This window comes from Amphiura filiformis, chromosome 18 (assembly GCF_039555335.1).
Source record: "Amphiura filiformis chromosome 18, Afil_fr2py, whole genome shotgun sequence".
Classification (NCBI taxonomy): Eukaryota; Metazoa; Echinodermata; class Ophiuroidea; order Amphilepidida; family Amphiuridae; genus Amphiura; species Amphiura filiformis.
The window spans coordinates 55,489,639-55,506,605 of record NC_092645.1 but is presented as its reverse complement, the minus strand read 5'-3'; the positions used below and the strand labels follow the sequence as shown (position 1 = coordinate 55,506,605).

Sequence of the window (16,967 nt, the reverse complement as noted above, 5' to 3'; positions counted from 1 at the left end):
ATTCAGATACAGGCAAAAATAAGGAGCAAAAAAAGAATGAAAAAATTCTTGTATTCATGTCAAATCGATTAGTGGACATGAATATAGATGGACATGAATATAGATGAGTTGACTTCTGACGTCAATGCCTGGCAGTATGTGCACGCATCATCATCACAATTTACATTGTTTTTTGCCTGGCAGTATGCTCGCGTATCATATTTTGTTCAGGGCTCGTGTTTTTTAAACTCCTTCCACATCACAATAAGGCTATTGAACAGTGTAGTGGTTGCACAGGGTGTACTCAAGCATATCGATATACCAGTCCCTTGCCTCCGTTGATAAACATTGAGGTCAAGTCTATGCATTAATATTTTTATTTTAAATAGCATCCCATCCAAGTATACCAGATTATAACATCAGTAAGCTTTAGGTACTGGGCAAGTTAGTGATGGTGACAACTAAATTGTCAAATTTAGTGCATCAGATTGTGTCACATATGGGGAAGAAAAATAATAAAATACAAATAAATACTTTGCAAGTAGATGTGGGAGTATGTTAGGATTTCAAGGAATATAAACACAACCAAATTAAAACGTCGCCACTAGTTCCATCCCCATTTAATCAGAGTATGATGAGTTTGGAAATTTGTGCAATTTTAAAAATGACAAATTACGAATTGACCACGCAAAAGCCAATGCATGGTATCAGCTTGTTATGTGGCCCGAAGCAACCCGTACAGGAATCATTGTACACTTGCCTCGCACAATTAAATGAGCGGGTATTTGATTTGCATTTTGACATGCATGGGTAAACCTTTAATGACAATGAAATTAGACCTCTCAAATGCGTGTAGATGTGTACATGTAGATGTTGATTAACCTGGCGGCCTATTCAGGCGACGTAATTCTTGGCACTCACGCTAGCTCTGCCGCGTGATACAACTCCCTACGTCATTTTTAAAATTGCACAAATTTCCAAACAACGGTTCCTATGCTCACGATGATTGAACTTTTGATATTAAATTTGGTATCAACCTTCGAAGGAAAGTGTATAGAAAATTATTATATAAATTATAAACTCATCAGACGCTAATTAAATAGGGATGGAACTAGTGGCGACTTTTTAATTTGGCTGTGTTTAGTATAGTTACTGGGTAAGTTGACGCTCTGATAATGACTTTTTTCTGTGTATGGTATTTTTCTTATAAAACCCTTCTTATTTAATCTTTTACAGGGATATGAACAAGAAGCTTCAAGATGAGAGGGACGAGTACCTATCGCAGCAAACGGTATGTCTGATAACAGCACTAAGAAATCGATGTTTGGGAATATTTCGTAAAAATATTTCTATGATATGAGATGGAATATTTCACTCGGGAAGACAAGAAACTTCTTGCCAGTACAAATGGTAGAAAACAACTCTGAAGAAAGTATTATAAACTGTACACTATTCAACAAGTATAAGGCATAATTATTCCTTTTTAATGTGTGCATCAAAAAAGTTAGGCACCAGCCACAAAACATGCAAGTGTATTTAGCATGTACCCCTTCTTTAGGGATACACATTGTTATGAGTCTTGTCTATTATGAGCAGTGTTTCAATGGGTGCAATGAACAATGTGTGAGACCATTTGGGTTTCTATGTGTAGACAATGTTTTGGAAAGTTTTAACAAAAGGCGAAGGCCAAACGATGGTATATGTAGGATTACAGTAGCATAAGCAACTGATGGAATTAAAGAACTGTTGTATTACAGGACAATCAAGATACATCTAACTTGGATACAACTCACGACACAAAGGGAAAGGTAACAGCTAGAACATACACTCCTTGCACAATCATCATCTCCACAAAGTACCTAATGCTCCAACCCTTTGTCTTACCAACAATAAAGCCTCTATATAAACTGGGCTCAAAAAGAAACTTATAATTTTTCACAAGGTCATATCTTAAAATCATATCCATAAAAATGAACCAAAATTGCAGACAGGATTACTTCAATACTCTACTCTAAACACTGGTCAATAACCAAACAGGTGTCCAACTGACACAACAGCAAAATGGACTGACATGGAACAGCTTCCTGGACCACATTCACAGTCCAATAAATGGCACCCAACAAAAGAATTCTGTGAGTAAGTGGAATAATGTGGAACCAAACCTGTTTCTTGAACAAAGTTTGTGAAAAGCAGAAGCAGCCCCGTTACACACTATTCCACTTACTCTTTGGAAATGATCACCTGTGTAACTCGTAGGCAATCTCACAGATTTCTTTTGTTGGGTGCCAATTATTCGCCTGTGAATGTGGTCCAGGAAGCTGTTTCGTGTTAGTGCATTTTGCTCTTGTGTCAGTTGGACAACTGCTTGGTTACTGACATGTGTTTAGAGTAGAGTATTGAAGTAATCCTGTGCAATTTTGGTTCATTTTTATGGATATGATTTTATTTAAGATATGACCTTATAAATTTATAAGTTTCTTTTTGAGCCCAGTTTATTAACTTTGATACAACTCATGACACTTGCAAGTCAAGACAACAGAGCATACACACCCTATACATGATCATCAAGCATCATCATATCCACAAAGACCAAATGCCCCAACCCTCTTTCCTTACCAACAAAGCCTCTATACATTGACTAGGATACTATTAGTTACCCCCTGTTCGTTCATGAAATGCGGGAAAATATCTACGGTCTCGGCTGAATGGAATACGGCATCAGACCATATGAATAGATATTTTCCCGTGTTTTGTGAGAACAAACAGTGGGTAATGATATCCTTTAGTGAACATGAATTCAATTATCTTTGCTAAAGGAATTTAGTTTGATAATTTTACTGAAAAGTAGGCTAGTTTCTTCCCTGCAGTGCAGCCATGCTGCACATGAAGTATGCATGTGAGTCTTAGATATCGCGCAAGTCATGTTACGCATACGCATGTTAGGACTACACAGGTAATATGGATTTTTATCCAAGTGGTATTTGACCAATGAGATTACAGAATTCATGTCAACTATAGGATAAAATTCATGACACTTGGCAAGGTAACAGAACATATAATACACACCCTGCATGATCATCTTCACAAAGTACCAAGTGTCCCAACCCCCTTGCCTACCAACCATAAAGTCTTATATATTAACTCATGACAAAATGGGCAAGTTAAGGGATCAAATCAAAACTCGACCGCCGGTTCCGGGCGGTTCCGTCCGGTTGGAGCCGGTTTCTGTTGTTCTAAACAATGGAACGCGGTTCAACCACCGGTAACTGCCGGGTTTTGATTTCACCCCTAGCAGAACATGCACACCTTCCACTATCATCAAGCATCATCATCACCACAAAGTACCAAATGCCCTAACCCCACCAATAACAATAACAATAAAAGCTTACCATTGTCCACCACTCTTTCTTCATACCAGTTGCGGAAATCATTTGGAATTATTATTAAATTTTGTAGGGTCATTGGTCATATCAGTTATCAGAATTAGAAATGTCTCATCACATGAACATCTCCATCTGTATCTATAAATTATGTAGCTACCTGTCCACCTGTCAGTATGGACAGGCAGTTTTCTCCTAGGATGGGCAAATAAGTAACTCTGACAAGTGGTAGATTATTATTATAGCTGTTGGAAGAGAGTTATATTGAAGTCAAAAGTGGTGGCTATATAGGCCGGCTCGTACATATACATCTGGTACTGCACTGGCTTAAAGTTTGGTTGGCCAATTTGCAGCGCATTACGTTGATAAGAAGCGCAGTCCCATCACACATGTTTATGCTGTTACCCCATTATGTGCAAGTTGTTTTAACACATAAAGTCTGCACAAAAAGTAACTCAGCTGTTATAAATACGCCTATAGATTCACAACTAATAATTGTTTTCACAATATTTCAACATAGAGAGAAGGATGATTTATTTCATACATTTTGATACCCCATTCGTCAAATGTTGTTCAATATTAACAACGCAGTTATAGTGCTTTTACAGAAAAATACCCGAATTAAAAAGTTGCAGTTTACAGCGATCAATGGTTATAATGCCAGCACTGTAAACCCGTAAAGCCCGCCAATATCTTCACGCTTACTTCAAATCAATACAAATAACTGCAACTTTTAAATTGGGGTATTTTTCTTTAAAAACACTGCTGTATTGTCAATATTGAACAAAATTGGACAAATGGGGTATCAAAATGCGCGTAAATAAATCATCCTTTTTTATGTTGAAATATTGTGAAAACAATTATTAGTTCTGCATCTATAGGCATATTTATAACAGCTGAGTTACTTTTTGTGCAGACTTAAGGTTATTTTCACAGACACCTAACTTTTTTTTGCCCGTGTTATCAAGCCTTGAAATAAGTGGGTGCGGGGAGCAAACAGTTTTTGCACTTGTCAGTTTTTGCACTTGATGTATAGTACAAAGTGCTGGTATGCTGTATTGTAAACTCAACAAAAGTTTGGCAAATTCTTTTAAAGACCCCACTACATTCACAATGCGTGTACTCAGCCGTGAAAAATGTTTTTGTTTCAAATGGGGTGTCATTGTAAAGGGGAGTATTGTAGCTATCCATTGATATGCAACACGATATGAAACTTTTGTTGAGGAGTTTATATATGCAGAAAAGGATTTACAATTTGAAAATTACTCTTCAGAAATCGCTCTTGGTTCTTGTAAAATCCCAGTGAACCAGGAGCAGTGTTCAAAAACAAATTGCTCCTTGTTCCAGGCTGCTTATTTCAAGCCTTGCCTGTTATGTCATCCCATCCATTGAAATAGTTGAACCTGTGATGCCACTGAAGACTGATGAAGCCTTTGGGCTCAATCAGCAGCTGAACATTTACAACTGTTATTTTTACAATGGGCTTTGATGCTTTAAAAATTAAAATGCAATAGCCAGCTGCAGTTCCAGCTGATAATAAACTGAACATGTTTACAACATTTTTTTTAAAATCCCAAGCAGCACAATTCCACCCTGCTTCTTAAACACCTATACCAGCCCTTATATTCTTTATCAAATGTACCTCATTTTTATATTGCAGCCATTTTAAACCAATTTTTTATCCTTTTCTGCAAACCATAAATGGGAGTTGAGATAAGGGGGGTGAATTAAGTAAATTATATACCATAATATACACCTGACTTATTCTGATTCATCATTTCTGGTCCATAGAGGCCAAAGAAGGCCTTTTTGAAAATTGAGTTACCCTAATGTTTGTATAATAATTATAGTATCTTATACTGAAAATACCAAATGTTTAGCATACTTGGTTCTAAAGTTTTATAAAGTTTTGTGATGTCTATTTTCTTCTGTATTTTATTGTTTTTTTTTAGTCCATTCTTTTGCTTTTATCTCAATTTCAAACTTGCCGCCTTTGGCCTTCATGGACCAGATCGTGTTACATATTAACCTCCACTTCATTTTTTTTTTTTTTTGCTTTTTCACTTGAAATGATTTGTTTATGTTAGCTTAAGGGATCTGGAATGAGCGTTTTGAGCTTTTCAACAGTATTTGTTGTGGGACATGAGATCACATCAGACATATCGAATTGCATTCTGAATACAAAGAATGTCTTACTGATATCAAATAATTTTCATTTTTGAAATTCACGATATAGTACAAATTTTATGACAAATTATTAAAGTTTGATATTTTTCACATTTTTGATATAATAACAGTCCTCGAAGTAAATTTTTATAAATCTAATGACATATTCTTAAAGTGTATGTAGCTGGGAGGAAAAGCCGACGATCAATTTAACATTTTGACCTTTCATATTGAAGATATGGATTTTTTTCCCCAAAAGACCTATTTTTTTGGTGTGTTTTGGGGAAAAAATCCATATCTTCAATACGAAAGGTCAACATTTTCAATTGATCGTCGGATTTTCATCCCACCTGCATACACTTTAAGTATAAATCATCAGATTTATAAAGTTTACTTCGACTACTGTTAAATATCAAAAATATCAATTTTTAATCATTTGCCATAAAATGTGTATTACATTGCAATTTCAAAAAATCTAAATTATTTGATATCAGAAGGACATTCTTCGTATTCAGAATGCAATTCGATATGTCTGATGTGCTCTAAATGTCCCACAATAAATACTGTCCAAAGTTCATACCCCCACCCCTTAAATGGGCACTTTCTTGCAGATTTGGTCATTTGTCAACGATATTGTCCAATTTGTATTTTTGGGTCCAAAATTACAACACGGTGGATATCTATACCCGAAAAACAGGATGCTAAAATCACAAAATAATAATAGCCTATAGTTTAATTGTATGATTATGTGTTTTGATATTCAGTTTCTCTTTTTGTCATCATCTAGGAGGAGGCTGAAGCTGAGGCTTTGGCTCATATTGCGAGACAGGGGTCTATCATGAGTGGCTATAGTGACCCAAGCTCAAGGTGAGATTACACAATGGGCTATTCCATTTAAAATGCATGCTACCCTTGTGGAAGATTTAGCTAAAGTCTTCCACAGATGGAGTATGAGTTTTGAATAGAATAGACAATTGGTAACTTCCATTTGAAATACTCACTCCAGTTGTAGAAGATATAGTTAATTAAAGCCATGATATGGAGGGAGTATGGTTTTCAAAATGATTAACTGTAACCAATTACATTTGAAAAACATACTCCCCTTGTAGAAGATATTTCCAAAATCTTCCACAGGGGTAGTGTGGATTTCTACTGAAATAACCCAATGTAAATGTGCACACACTCCCACATGCAACCATGGACCCCAGAATTTTACACAGGCAACCGAGGACTGACATTGAAACTTGGACTTTATACACAAATTATTGTACAATTAATTGCTCTGACCTGACTTTATACCTTGAATGGGGAACCTATGCAATTTTGTGTGTGTAGTGCCCAGTGGAATAGAATGCAAGTCTTTTATTAAATGGTGGACGTCCACAGTATTATTGTGTGTCCATGTTTTATGAGCTTAAATTCATACAAAAATCAATGGTTACTGGTGAAAACAAATGCATACACTCACACGCACATCAACATACCCACGTACAACAGATGTATTGATTTATACATTTGACCTGATCATCCCCCACTTGACCCCATCAAAATGCAGATTTTGGTATCAGGTGAAAGCTCATATTTTTCACATTAACATACTTCAATTAGGCGTTCCAAATCGGTATATTTCCGGAGAAATCATCAAAAAACTGTTGAATATAGTCTCGACTGTGGTATACCACATTTGAGACTAATAAACAGTTTTTTGATGATATCTTTGGAAATACACTGCAAATGTATCTCTCATTTGATATCAATTTATTACATGATCATGATGATTATCATTAATAAAAACATGGTAGACTACCAGTATTACGCTGTATAAATCTCGGTAATTCCATAAGGAATTAGTCACATTTACAAGGAGAATTTACATGTTCTGTTTATTTTTTTGCATGAATGTTTGAAAGGGATGACATTTTATGTTATAAGTTTCAAAGATTACAATTTTCCAAATATATCAGGTCACCTTCCTCTAACATCTTACGCCATGAAGATAGTAAAAAAATAATGTTTTTAGCAAATCACATTACTCAACAATGGGTTGATTGGCTGCCTGGGGTACTCAGTACAAATGACCATATACGGGACGTGCATAAACATGGGTAGCATTTTCAGCCTTCTGGTATATCAATGACCCTTTTTCAAAGCTTATTTTGGTATATGAATGGGTCCTTTTTCAAAATTTTCTTGGAAAACAGCCCAATTTTTCCTTAATCTAGCCAAAATTTTCAAATGTTCCCAAAATTTTGGGAAAATTTGTAAAAACTAAGACAATTTTGGGTAAATTCGGCCGAAAATTTTGACTTTTGGTATATCAATGGGTCCAAATTTCTTGGAAAATTGGTATATTTATGGGTCTACTTCCAAAATCTCAGCGGCACGTCCCTACCAAAACCAAACTTGAGTACCCCCCAATAGATCAATAGAGGTTGTTAACATTAATAATTAAGGTCACATAGCACCCTAATCAATATGTAATACATTCACCTTCAAACTTGCCATGGTTGGAATGTTAAACTGTGTAACAGGTGCAGTGTATGGCTATATCTAATTGCATCAACCACTGCTTTAAATTCATATTATAACATATATGGTATGAAACAGTGTCTGTGTCAATTAGCACAGCATGACATGATGCCGACAATCGCTACCATGCTTTTTGTACTAAACTTGCAAATACTTTTAAGCATACACACAGGCATATTCTGAATGTGCATTGTATCAACATAGAGAAATATGCCTGTAGCTTCTGAACGTATTCACAATATTTTAACATAAAGAATGGCAGTTTACGTATGTGCATTTTGATACCCTATTCGCCCAATTTTGTTCAATATTAACAATACAGCAGTATTTTTAAAGGAAAAAACCCAGAATTTACAAGTTGCACTTACAGAGATGAGTGGTTATTATTTTAAACACATTCATTGTGGCATGTAAAACCCACCATTATCTTTGCGCTGAATTCATATCAATGCAATTTACTGCTTTCTATGTTAAGATATTGCGGTATGCTATGGGCGTATTTGTAATGGCTGTGTTACTTTTTGTGAGGATCTTAGATAGTGCATTAGAGCAAATATTGATGGTTAAGGGATCTGGAATGAGCGTTTTGAGCGTTTCTACAGTATTTTTGTGGGACATGAGAGCACATCAGACATATCGAATTGCATTCTGAATACGAAGAATGTCTTTCTGATATCAAATAATTTTCATTTTTGAAATTCACGATATACAAATTTTATGACAAATTATTAAAATTTGATATTTTTCACATTTTTGATATATTCTTAAAGTGCATGTAGCTGGGAGGAAAAGCCGACGATCAATTGAAAATTTTGACCTTTCATATTGAAGATATGGATTTTTCTCCCAAAAGACCTAATTTTTGGGGTGTTTTGGGGAAAAAATCCATATCTTCAATATGAAAAGTCAAAATTTTCAATTGATTGTTGGCTTTTCATCCCACCTACATACACTTTAAGTATAAATCATCAGATTTATAAAGTTTCCTTCAAGTACTATTAAATATAAAAAATATCAATTTTTAATCATTTGCCATAAAATGTGTATTACATTGCAAATTTCAAAAAATGAAAAATATTTGATATCATCAGGACATTCTTCGTATTCAGAATGCAATTCTATGTCTGATGTGCTCTAATATCCCACAATAAATACTGTCCAAACGTTCATACCCCATCCCTTAATGCCCAACAAGTGGTAAGTGACATCTGTGTAGAGTAGGAAGCACAAAATTTCGGGTTGCAATTTACCTAGGATTATTAAGGGCTCTGATAGGGCTGTTTTCACATATTTTTTGTGGGACCTGAGATACATCAGACATATATATCAAATTGCATTGTGATCTGATATCAAATAATTTGGATTTTTTGAAATTTGCAATATAATACCCATTTTATGGCAAATGATTAAAAATTGATATTTTTGAAATTTTAATAGTCCTCAAAGTAAATTGTATAAATCTAATGATATGTACTCCTCAAAGTAAATTGTATAAATCTAATGATATGTACTTAAAGTACGGAGGAGTTGGTCTGGTCATGACCAAGCACATTCACAGATGTCTAAAGAGTGTTGAAGCTGTTTCCAAGAGGATACTATTTGTAACATTCCATGGCAACCCTCAGCTTAGCATCACTGTTGTATATGCACCCACTGAGTGAGCAACATCTTCTGACAAGGAGGAATTCTATTCATCTCTATCTGACTACCTGGATGGTATGAAAAGGCACAACATCCATCTCATCCTTGGCGATTTTAATGCCAGAATAGGAACAGACAGTCATCTTTCCCATCCTTGGGTCGTTGGTCCACATTGCTACCATGATTCAACAAATGACAATGGTGAGCGTCTGGTCAACACCTGCCAGGAGTACAATCTCAGACCGGCCCAGATGAGATTCCCGCAACCCAGGAACCGTCTCTGGACTTGGACCCATCCAGCTGGATCAACCCATGCACAATTAGATCACATACTAATAAACAGCAAGTGGGTAAATTCTCTCCGCAACTGTTGAGCATACAACTCAGTAGAAGTGGACTCCGATCATCGTATTGTGAGCATCCGTCTAGCTGTCAGTCTGCGAACTAGCAAAGGAAAACCTTGCAAGAGACCAAAATTCAACTGGAGGAAGTTGCAAGATCCTGATACAAAGGAGGAATTTCAGCTGGAGCTATCAAACAGATTCCAGGTCTTGAGCATGGATGGATGACACCACACCCATCTCTGATAGGTATGAGACCTTCGAAACAGCGGTCTGTGAAGTTGCTGAGAAAGTTATTGGAAAGCAAGAGCCATGCGGACTACCAAGTTGGGTATCAGATGCAACCATCAGACTTAAACTTGAAAGGGATGAGGCCAAAAGCGGTACTCCATTTCAAAGTCTCGTCAATCTAGAGAAAGATGGAGGAACTTGAACACCAGCCTTAACAACTCTTATAAATCTGATGAGCTTGCTACCCTCAATAAGCAGATGGAAGACCTGAAGCTGGCAGACGAGATGGGGAATTATACCACCACCTGGAAAATTATACACTCGCTTTCTGGGAAGAACTCAAGGAATGGAAGGAATATTTTAGCTCACTCCTTAACAACGACAGTGGCACAGCAGCTTCAGAACTTCCTGCACCAGCTGTTGAAGATCTTCCTATTATCACTGAGCCCCCAACTCGTGAAGAAGTAGTCAAAGCAATAGCAGCCATGAAGACCAACAAGGCAGCAGGATTGGACTGTGCTATAACTGCAGAAGCACTTCAGGGAGGAGGGATAGCATGATTGATATGATTCTCGAATTCTGTATGGAAGTATTCTCAATGCTGACACCGCCACGTCAATGGGTTACGAATGTAATCATTCCTCTACCAAAGAAAGGTGACCTCTCTCTCATGACAAACTACCGTGGTATTTCGCTTATGTCCATTGCCGCAAAAGTGTACAACAAGATCCTTCTGAAAAGGATCCGACCCCAGATTGATCCTTTACTGAGAAGCAACCAGGCTGGCTTTAGATCGGGTCGCAGCTGTGCTCAGCAAATACACATTTTGAGGAGGATCATGGAAGGCTTCAAGGAGTACCAACTTCCCTTAACAGTCACTTTTGTGGACTTCAAAAAGCCTTCGACTCCATCAACAGGTCCGTCATGTTTTCAGTGCTGCGACATTATGGAATACCAAAAGTTGTAGTCAATGCCATCCAGGTGCTCTACAAAGACTCCAATAGTGCCGTTATGGCACCATTCCTGTTCATTATCCTGGTAGACTACCTTCTGATGAAATCAACTTCTGGAATTGATGCTGGAATTGTTACCTACCCACGTCGGTCAAGCAGGTATCCTGCCAAGATGCTGAATGACCTGGATTTTGCTGATGATATTGCCCTGCTGGAATCTTCCATAGACCGGGCCCAGTCACAGCTTACTAGGACTGCAACTGCAGCAGCAGATCTAGGCCTTGTCATCAGCGCACCTAAGACAGAATATATGACTGCAAACTGTAACGCCCAACCAGCACTTGAAGTCTATGGTAGTACCATCAACCATGTCACAGACTTCAAGTATTTGGGTTCCAAGATGGGCTCTAGTGTTGGAGACCTAAAAAGAAGAAAAGCACTAGCCTGGGCAGCTTTCTGGAAACTGGAACGCCTTTGGAGAAGCCCGTCCTTGCCAATCGAGACAAAAATCAAGCTGTTTGAGACAACATGTGTTACTGTCTTTCTGTACGGGTGCGAGTCATGGGTAATTACCAAGGACATGGAAAACAAGATCAATGCATTTGCAACATCTTGCTACAGAGTCATGTTAAACATCAAGCGTGTGGATCGGATTCCAAATGAAACCATCTACAACCTGACCAACACCACTCCACTGGTTGCCAGAGTCAAGATTCATCAACTCAAATTTCTCGGCCATATACTGCGTCTTGAAGATGGTGAGCCTGTGAAAGAATATGCGCTTTATATTCCACCACATGGGAAGAGGAAACCGGGACGGCCGCGCACACTGTACTTACAATATGTCCAGCACCTCCTGGGAGATACTGAAGGGATGCTGCAGCCAAACAAAATTGTTTCGCTTGCCCAAGATCACATTAGTTGGAGAAAGCTTGTAGTCGCCTGCTCCGCAGCCGACTGATGATGATGATGATGATGAAAGTGTATACATGTCGCTGGGATAAACAGCTGTCCATCATGAAGAACACCAAAAACAATTAGGTCTATTTGGGAAAAATCTATATCTTCAATATGAAAGGTCACAATTTTCATATGATGGACAGCTTTAAGTACATACCATTAGATTTATAAAGTTTACTTTGAGGACTGTGAAATATCAAAAATTTAAAAAATATCAATTTTTAATAATTTTCCATAAAATTTGTATTATATTGTGAATTTCAAAAAATCATAATTACTTGATATCAGAAGGACATTCCTTGTATTCAGAATGCAATTCAATGTATCTGATGTGCTCTCAGGTCCCACAAAAATACTGTGCAAACATTGCTATCCAATTCCTTAAGGGGATACTACACCCCTAGCCAATTTTTTGCTTATTTTTGCGTTTTCTCAAAAATTTAGCGCATTGGTGACAAGTAAGGTATGTATATTATAGGGGCAAGGACTACAACTACTGCACTGAAAATTCAGCAACTCAAGGCAAGTAGTTATTGATTTATTGATCAAATATTGGTTTTCCTCATTTTTGACTGTAACTCCACAACTGTTGTCTGTGCTGAAATAAAATTTCCAGTGTAGCAGTTGTAGTCCTTGCCCCTATAATATACATATCTTACTTGTCATCAATGCTCCATAATTTTTGAGAAAAATGCAAAAATAGGCACAAAATTGGGCAGGGGTGTAGTACCCCCTTAAGGTCAGAAAGGTGAAACAGTTTTGATATGGATAATTAAAGTGATGTTCAAAAAATGGAGCCATGTTCCAAAAAAGAAATGGAAGCCCTGTATTACAATACACCCTATTTTAAATAGCAACATAGATACGCCCTTCATACAAACACTAGATATATTGTATATGTCACAAACCTGGTGATTTGACTGAAATTGATTTCCTGCCTTTTAAACATGCTGCACTCCATCAGTAACGGCAACATCAACCGCTCCAAATCTCCCGTGAAATTCACAATTTCCAAATTGGAAGTTGATGAAGCATTAAGGTAACAATGATAATGGCAGAATCTGTCTTTTCATATGGTTTCATTCTTTGGTGTAATGTAACAAACAGCTAGAGTTGCCACATTTTAAGTCCCTTATATAGTTGGTGGCTTACCTTATTCTAAAACATAGCCTAATGCACTACAAGAACATTAAAGAAAACAAATTATCTTACTTGCCCTGCACTTATTCCCCACCATGCCAAGTTACAATACGATAGTCACCAGACAAGGTGTAAAATACTGTGCAGGGTATTTCTTTTTGAGGAGTGCTTTAAAGTTCATGTATGAATATCAGTTTGGCTGCCAAGCAGGGGAACCAAGGAGGTTTTAATATACATTATTAAAACTCTTAGTTTTAAAACTACTCATGCTATATGTGACCTCCCATGAAATGAGGGTAAAGTCACAAGTTGGTGGTTTTGAGACCTGCCAATTGTTTCATGAGTTGGCTGTTCTTTGTTTGAAGATGCATGTCAGAATGCCGTAAAGATTCGCCTAAAGACGCTATGGGCTTCCTGGACATAAGTGGAATATTTTAGGCACAACCAAAAAGTGCCCTCCCACACAATTAAGTGCCCTCCCACCAGCAAATAAGGGCACGGAACCTTGATTCTTGCTGGGATTTCAGAGGAGGGAGCCCTCTATTTGCACATGAAATATACCGCAAGGCAAAGGAGCCCAAGTGCGCCATTAGGTGAATCTTGTGGGTATGTGATGATGACAATATCTCAGTTTTCAAAATTGCCTCCTTTTGGTGTGAACGGATCAGATTATGTCACACATTTAAACAGATGAGGACATATACATGTGGCAACCCTAAAATACTACACCTGTGCACCATTAATGGCCTGATTAACCTTTGTTAATTGTGTGATTAGTAACAGACCTTCCACCCACCAGCAAGCATGACATGAAATCATTACGTTTGACTACTTGGAGAGAATTGATCAAAAATTGAATTCCCTCCTGAGGTTGGAATCTGTCAATGAGTTGACCAGATCACAAGGATGTCATTATACAATGTAGCTAGAGGCAGTATATAACACAAATGGGACATTGAGTTGCATAAAAATGACCTTGTGTGGTATTTGGTTCCCAGGAAGTGAGCTTTGCCCGAGGCAATTTGTGGTTAATTGTTGATCCCTCACTACAAGAGTTATTACCGTCGATTCGGTTGAAAAAGGAGGTGAGACATGATCAAATCTCTCCAGGTAACAAAACGTAATGTTACATATTGCACATACAAACCAATCTGTGTACACAAATGTTTTTGTTTTTGTTTGTTTAAAAAACCCTGCCTGATGAAAAAGCAATTCATGATATAGCATGGGTCATCTTTCCAGAACTCAAAATGCTCACATTGGACTATTCCAGTTGAAATCCATACACCCCCTATTGAAGATATGACCTTAATCTTCCACACATGGAGTGTGAATTTCAAATTGGATTACCTGAGTGCGTAACCCCATTTGATATTTACACTTCCTGTGTGGGTGATTAAGGTCATGTCTTCGATAGGGGTGTACTGAATTTCAACTGAATATCCCAAATTGTCTTCACCAGACAACTAAACTCATTACTCAATTCATTTGCAGACAGTTTTGATGATATCTCTGTTGTGCTTCTTGCACATTTACTTCACAGGTGACAGGTGGAATAGCTACATAATGTATGTGTTCGTGGAAGTGATTAATGTTCAATGTTGAGTGCATTTATCTTCTGTTGAACATATGCTACATACTGATGTTGCATGAATAGCATGTCTCTAGCCTTGATAACAATACCTGTTGTTGATTCTGAGGTCATACGGCATCAGAATGTGGACCAGTATAACATTAAAAGTGTACAATTTCAACTGGGCCCCAGAAATTAATGCGTACCCATATATTTCCAACGTTAAACCAAGTGCCCAAATGGACCTTGAATTCTTAGGGTATTTCAAGCACTGTATCACCTATACATTTATTTTGGTTTCTATGGAATTGTCAAAAGTTGTGAGGAAAATTTTTAAAAGTTGCCCAATTGGGCTACCAAATAGCAAATTTGGCAACCCTGCATTTATGATCATCAATGAGAAACTAACTGATAAAAGAAAGCATTGGTGTTGGCTCTAGATTCCTAAAGTTTTGAGTGTAACTTTGGGCTATCCCAGTTGAAATCCACACTACCCCTATTCAAGACATGACCTCAATCTTCCACAGAGGGAGTGTGAATTTCAAATGGGGTTTCAGCTGATTGAGTGACTCCATTTGAAATCTACACCCCCTGTGTGGGAGATTAAAGTCATGTAGGAGTGTATGGATGTTAACTCTCTTCACGCGGGTGTCGACTGCAGACGACAAGTTTCAAAAAAATTTTAAAAATTCAAAAATTTCAGAAATGTAACTTTTCATGACCATATTTGAATCAGCATGAAAAATGCATTAAAATGAGTACAAACAAGCCTAGTATTGATTCAGTAGTTCTTAAGATAGCTCTTGATATTTTGAGAAAATATTTCAAAACTTGAACTTTTTCCACTGAAGCGCATGGCTAGCACGCAGAGCCTTAACTACAATAGATATCAGTTCTTCACATAACCATCTCATGTATGTACATTGTACAATGTATGTTATGACATGCTTCATTATCTTCCCCTTCAGTTATCACAGTATAACACCAAACTCAACTACCGTATTTCGTCAAATAAACGCCCCCGGGGGCGTTACATTTTCCCAAGGGGGAGCGTTTATTTAAGGTCAATTTTAGAACGATAATTCCCGTTAAAATCAAATCATTAGGTAAACTAAAAACACACGCTAAAATGACGAACTATGAACTAGAAACACTGACTTCTGGCTCACTTCCGGGTTTCCAATCCAGATTTTCGCCAATTATTGACGCTATTTACGACCATGTGGACAACTTGGTAAGCTTACTACACAAGATAGCATGGAAATATCGGCATTTTTGAAACTTCTTGGTTGAAAAAAGTGGTGGGGCGTTTATTTGAGGGGGGGGACTATTTGACTGAAATACGGTATATCATTATATACTAACACAAATCATTTCTACTACTAACATATGAAATATTAAAATATGTTGATAAACCTGTTCTTTTCTTCTGATTGAATGGCAATATATATGAATGCTGTATGTACTTGTGAATGCTGTTGATATGTATGTATGTTTGCATGTTTGTTCCATATGGATATATACTGTGCATAAGTTTTATATACAGGCTTAAACCCACCATCTATAACTTGACCTGGGGCATAATCAGTGGAGTGGTTGAGGAGATAAACATTAAAAACATGCTGGGTCAAATCAGGATTGAAAGAATCAATTTGATAATAAATCTTCCCTTTTTTGTGCTAGCATGTTTCCCCTCAATTCAACCAGGGAAAATGACTGTGATGTAGCCCCGCGAAACAGCAAAATTGGTTACATGCCTGGTTGAGCTTTCTTTGGATGCCCCCCCCCTTTCCTAGACTATAGATGAATCCGATGAGCCACATTCCTACACCTCACTGACGGCCATAGCTGGGGGCCATCCATCCATTTTACACGACACTAGCATCATAGGTGTACAGCCTCGATGCGCTCGCGATAGTGCGTGTCTTGGATCGCAATCCAAACAAACTAAGCTAGTTTGGCGCGGATGGCCCCCAGCTATGGCCGACTTAATCCTGACCATCACTTGGCTCGTCGGATTCGTCTATAGGTGCAGCACATATGTGGCACGATGGGGGCCAAAGGCAGGAAATTT

The 16,967-nt window shown here is 37.5% G+C and overlaps 1 protein-coding gene across 1 annotated transcript in view; it reads left to right on the top strand.

The window, feature by feature from the left end:
• The window catches only part of LOC140139237 (EF-hand calcium-binding domain-containing protein 4B-like), a 45,616-nt gene that overhangs the window by 10,091 nt on the left and 18,558 nt on the right, over positions 1-16,967 (top strand). Inside the window, 2 exon segments of the mRNA XM_072161017.1 lie at positions 1,216-1,270; positions 6,313-6,392. Coding sequence (XP_072017118.1) covers positions 1,216-1,270; positions 6,313-6,392 — 135 coding nt within the window.